This window comes from Myodes glareolus, chromosome 6 (assembly GCF_982192425.1).
Source record: "Myodes glareolus chromosome 6, mMyoGla1.1, whole genome shotgun sequence".
NCBI classification, from domain to species: domain Eukaryota; kingdom Metazoa; phylum Chordata; class Mammalia; order Rodentia; family Cricetidae; genus Myodes; species Myodes glareolus.
The window spans coordinates 50,134,429-50,140,109 of NC_142031.1; the positions used below are offsets into that span (position 1 = coordinate 50,134,429).

Consider the following 5,681-nt stretch of genomic DNA (forward strand, 5'->3'; position numbering starts at 1 on the left):
CAGAGCATAGAGCACTAAGTGGGCCCCACACACTCACAGCATTGGCCATCATGTACTAGAGATTGCTTTGGTGGTTACGGACATGGAAATGCAGTGAGCCAAATCTTGCAGCGTTCTCATGTGTATGCGGGTGGTGAGCCAGCTGTTATCATTCCGCTGTAGGAGTTGTGAGTCATGAAACCTTCACCATAGAGTCGAGCCAATCCCTTCTCTTCTGCTATCTAGAACATCAGTGATAGGCTGACTACAGGTCCAACACCAAAGATGCAGCTTTTGTGAGGTCATTACTCATGCCAGGGGTGGGGTGCCTTTTGGTGATGTGGCTAGTTTTCAGTCATCCAGGCTCCTGTAAGAACTCCCTCATTCATGCTTCTTTACATACAATTCAAAATTCATAGGTTCATACAGGTAGACAGGGTTGGAATAATTTCTCTCTTTTTCTTCTGCTCTATTTAGAATGAATAGACAGTTCTTAATGCCTTCACAAGAAAAAGGCAGATGTCCCTTCTAAATGTCACATTACATAGCTGTTTGGATAGGATATAAAATGTTACCCCATTGGCTTGTTTAATTGGAAATATGTCTCTAGGGTGGTAGTGCTGTGTTGTGAGATTGTAGAAAAGTTAGAAGGTGGTCTTAGCTTGAGGAAGGAGTATAGGAGGACATTTTTCAAGGTTATAGCCATGAGTCCACTATAGTATGTCTCATTTCACTGCTGTCAGGATGTGGTGAGTTCAGCCACACCAACATGAGCTCTATTATACTTCTGTCACCATCATGGATTGCATCCTTCTATCAGGGAACCAAAATAAACCTTTCCTATCCTAAGTCACTTCTCTCAGACATTTTGTCACAACAATAAGTAACTAATAAAACAAGCACTTTCCCTCTGATTTCAAAGCACATAGTGAATTTACAAAGTGAAAGATAGAGTGATTTTAGAGATTTCACCGTGCTCTTCATGAGCCACGTCTAGATTTTGTGACAGTGATGGGGTGGAAAGACTTGAAAACCACAGTGCCTTCAAAGTCATTTCTTAATTGAATGATTTCTTCCTATCCACAGTAATCTAGGTATCACCACTTGGACACAAACATAGCAAGATTGACTGTCTTACACAAATTCTTAGTAGTATTTTTATTATTGGAAAAATATACACACAAAAAAGTATAATATTCAGCGCCCTCTTGCTAACTCTGCACAGAAACCCCCACATATCATCTCCCAGCATCATGTATTTTTATTTTTAACATATCAAGTCCAATTATTGCTTGTCATGCGCAAAATGGGTTTAGGGTCATCTTCTGGGCCATGAGCAACCTGCAAATGACCATACCCATGAAGAAAAGTGGTTACTTTCCCCCAGGAGCATCAACTGCGAATGGTGCCTCAGCTAGGGATGGGGTCTCAGTTAGTTCATCTCCTGTCCATGCAGGAATTCCTGCCTGGCTTGACTGCAGTCAGTAACCACAGCTGCTGTGAGTTTATGTGCATAACAACCATGATATTGCAGAAGACGGCATTTCACAGCACTCTTCTTTGAGGGTTTACATTTTTTCTGCACCCTCTTCTCTAATGTTCACTGAGGCTTTGGTGGAGGAGAAGGCTAGCCAGACTGTTAGGTAAGGCAAATTCAGGGCATTCATCAGCACATAAGTGCTGGGCTCATATACCAAAGGGACTGCCCCCTCATTCTGTCTCAGTGAAAGATTAAGTTCCTCATATCCTTATATGATAGGATAAAACTTTCAGACCAGAAACTCAAGATTGCATGAATACTCCTGGTTGGAGTATGAGTTCTGGAATCTATTTCTACAGAGCCAAATTCAAAACAATTCATTGACACACACAGGAATGCAAATCCCATTGTGATGCACTAACAGATTCAAAACCTATCCAATGGCAATGACTATGTAGAATGCACAAATCTAGAACTCCCATGACCTTGACATTCTGTCGATAGTTATTTCAGTAAGACTTGAGATGCTAAGGTGACAGATCTTTCTCCTGTTTTGAGAAAGTTATGCCTATTTGTGAACTTCTATCAGTTATAAAATCATGATTATTTGAAAATAGTTAATATACATTATCTTCTGAAGATCGTCAGTCTGGCTTAACAAAAGTGTCATCAGAATAACTGACACACAGGTGAAAAGGAACCAGACACCTAGGACAGCACCCACAAGTTACAAGACGGGAGACACCTTCTCACTTTCAGCTTGATTGGATGTCTCATACAGCCTGTATGTTCTGATTGGCTGAAGACTTTGGGTCCACACTCTCCAAAGGGTAGGACACCTAACCTAGCAGGGATGAGAAAACTTTGGGAACCATCACAGCTGTTACTACTGTCAGAATGGTCCACACTCAAACTGATGCCTGCCCCTGTTTCTTAGCTCCGGAGTCCAACAGTTCACAAAGATCTCCTGAATAGCCAGTGACCTCTGTCCAATGGCACCTAAAAATGGAGTGATTCTGATTGGTTTCAAAGGTTTTTATTGAGTCCCCAGAAAGTGTAGTTCTCTGGGACCAGAGCCTCAGTAGCCTGGAAACAGAAAAAACAGCTTACTCACCAAATTTTTCTATTTTGAATAGAGAAAAAAAAGATAGTAAGGAAGGAAAAACAATGAAAGAGAGAAAGAATGAAAGACTGAAAGAAAAGGAACCAATGGGAAGAGGTGCGTGTGTGTGAGTGTGTGTGTGTGTATGTGTGTGTGTGTGTGTATTTGTGTATATATACCAGTTAAGTAATCGGAACAGTTCTTTAGTTGGGGATCCTTACTCAGGGATTCAAATTTGTGTTAAGTTGATATTCAAACCAACCTTAATAATCTAAACCTCATCAACTTGACACATAAATTGTGGTTATTGATCTTTTTTGGCCTCTGCCTCTACTGCCTCCTGCATGACCTCCTCCCTCTATCTTTCCCTCTGTCCCTCTCCTGCTCTTTCTATTTCTCTCTCCAGAGTCTCTTACTGAACCTGCAGCCCCCTCCTTTGCATAAACTAGCTGGTCAGTAAGCTCAAGTCATGCATCCTCCTGTCTCTTCTTCCTCAGTGATAAGATTACAAGTACACACTGCTATTCTCAGCTTTTTATGTGGATGCCAGTGAACAAATTCAGGTTGGTCCTCATGCTTGTCCAGAAAGCACTGACCAACTGAGCTATCTCCCCAGTCCCATTATTACCCTTTATCTGTATGTATGATTATGTGTATATGCATGTGTGTGCGTGTGTGCATGTGTTATGTGCAGGTGTCTGTATGAGTGTGTGCAGGTACACTTACAAATGTAGAAGTCAAAAGGCGATGTTAGATGCCTCTGTCAATCCCTACTCCATCTTAACTCATATTGGACGGGTCTATTGTTGAAGCAAGTCTTCACTAATTGAGATAGACTACCAAGCCAGACCCAACGAGTTTCCAGTCCCTTCTCGTGCCCCCTCACCAGCACTGAGGATATAGCTGTTCTCTGCCACTCCTGGGTTTTTTGTTAACATGGATATTAGCATCCAACTTAGGTCATATATTTATATTACGCAAGCACTTGGCCCAGTTCTTGCTTATTGTCCTTTGTCGCTTACATCCTGGCAATTCTAAAACTTAGGGTGTTTTGTTTTCCACTGCTATACACAAAGGGCAGTCTTTAGTATACTTTTTTTCTGAGATAGGGTTTCTCTATATAGACCTAGCTGTCTTGCTGTCCTGGAACTCTCTCTGTAGACTAGGCTGGCCTTGAATTCAGAGCATCTCCCACCTCTCCTCCTGGAGTAATGGGAATCAAGGCCTGTGCCAGCATTCTTGTCTCAGGTTTAGTGCCTCTCTCGGACAACTAGGCCAAATTATGTCATGAATCTTCCAATTCTTGTTGTTTCATGGATATGTGTTATTGGGGATTGTAGAAGACAGGAGTTTGGGAGACAGAGGGCAGTAAATATCTCACAATAAATTCAGAAGCCAATTCTGGTTTATTCAGTATTGTGAGGCTTATATTAATCCACCTGAAAAATATTCAGGACAAGTAGAGTAGTAATAGTGTGTACTGTACCAGGTTGGAAAGGGCAGATACCATTTTCTGTCTATTGTCTCATACTTATTTCCATCCCCAGATAAATAACAGATGTTAACCCTTTCACGGACATTTACATATGACTACATACTTGACCCACATGAAAGTATCATAAGTAAACACATGGTGACAGAGAATTTTCACAAACAGTAAAATTTGGTGTTCCAATCCACAAGAATTTTCTTATAGGTGATTAAATTTTCTCTGGGTAGAGTTTGCTTAGGAAAGCTTTCTTCATGGCATTCTTAAGCTCTTTGTTCCTGAGACTGAAGATGATGGGACTGAGGAAGGGGGTGAGGACCGTGTAGGTGATACCCATCAGAGTGTCTCCTTCCAGAGACTTGGGACCCTTGGGCTTGAGGTAGATGACAGAGGCAAAGCCATAGTGCACAATGACCACCGTGAGGTGGGATGCACAGGTGGAGAAGGCCTTTTGCCGACCCTCAGCTGATGGTATCTTCAAGATGGCTGCCACAATGAAGGCATAGGAGAGGAGGATGAGGAGCAAGCATCCCAGGAGGGTTGTGATTAACACCATTCCTAAACCTCTGGCTACCACAAGTACATTCTCTCCACATGCCAACTTCAGTAGAGGATGAACATGACAACCAAAATGGTGGATCTCGTTGGGTCCACAGAAAGTGAGATTGAAAATGGCTGTTGTCACCACCGTTCCCACAAACGAACCACCAACCCAGGACAAGGCAACCAAGCAGGCACAGTCACGGGGACTCATGAGCACATTGTAGCGCAGTGGGTGACAGATGGCCACATAGCGGTCATAGCCCATGACTGTGAGGAGGAAAGAGTGTGTGAAGCCGAATGTGAAGGAGAAGAACATCTGGCTGGCACAGGCCAGGAAGGCGATGGAATGAAGCGTGGAGAGCAGGTCGGCCAGCATGCGTGGAACAATGGCAAAGGTGAAGAGAACCTCAGAGATGGAGAGCGCACACAGGAAGAGGTACATGGGTGTGTGGAGGCTGTGTTCACTCCAGATGGTGGCCATGATGAGCAGGTTGCCCAGCAGCGTGAACAGGTACATGAAAAGGAACAGCAGGAAGAACATCAGCTGAAGGTGAGGGAAGGTAGAGAAGCCAATGAGGATGAACTCTGACACTCCTGAGTGATTGAATCCCTGCATGGAGGCCATGCCTGAGGTGAGGTAGGCAGAGGTCATCTACTAGATGGAGAAAAGTTATCCGTTTCCACACCAAAGAGGTTGATCCTGCAGAAAGATTACAGATTTATTAATCTTGGTCCTAGTGTTATTGCCTATAACTTAATTGAGTCATCATATTAATAGAGGTGATATTATTTTCTTCTCCATTTTGAGTGTCTATGGCATACTCACTGAGAATATCGGGATGTAGAAATATTGGGCAAATTGTCAAAGTGAAGCTGCTAAAAAGGTAAATCCAAGATCAACCCCACAGCTGGACTGACCTCTTAGGTTGTATATCCCAGGGGTTCTTTTGCTTTGCATCCCCCTGTGAAATTGTTCCTTTGCTGAGACTTCCAACCATTGCTTTCCTGCCCTTACACTTTCCTGTGAGAAATCTTGGTTATTTCCCCAGTTTCAGGGGCCCCAGTATATGCTAACTCATGACTATAAG

At 43.0% G+C, this 5,681-nt stretch overlaps 1 protein-coding gene across 1 annotated transcript; it reads right to left on the reverse strand.

Annotated features, from left to right (window-relative positions):
- Positions 1-4,261: 4,261 nt before the first annotated feature.
- On the reverse strand, positions 4,262-5,218 carry LOC125403973 (olfactory receptor 10H1-like). The gene has a single exon (XM_048439604.3). The coding sequence runs from the start codon at positions 5,216-5,218 to the stop codon at positions 4,262-4,264; it is 957 nt and encodes a 318-aa protein (XP_048295561.3).
- Positions 5,219-5,681: the final 463 nt, after the last annotated feature.

Bases quoted from the DNA above. Each gene is read 5' to 3' on its own strand.
- LOC125403973 (XM_048439604.3), bottom strand. From the start codon at position 5,218: ATGGCCTCCATGCAGGGATTCAATCACTCAGGAGTGTCAGAGTTCATC.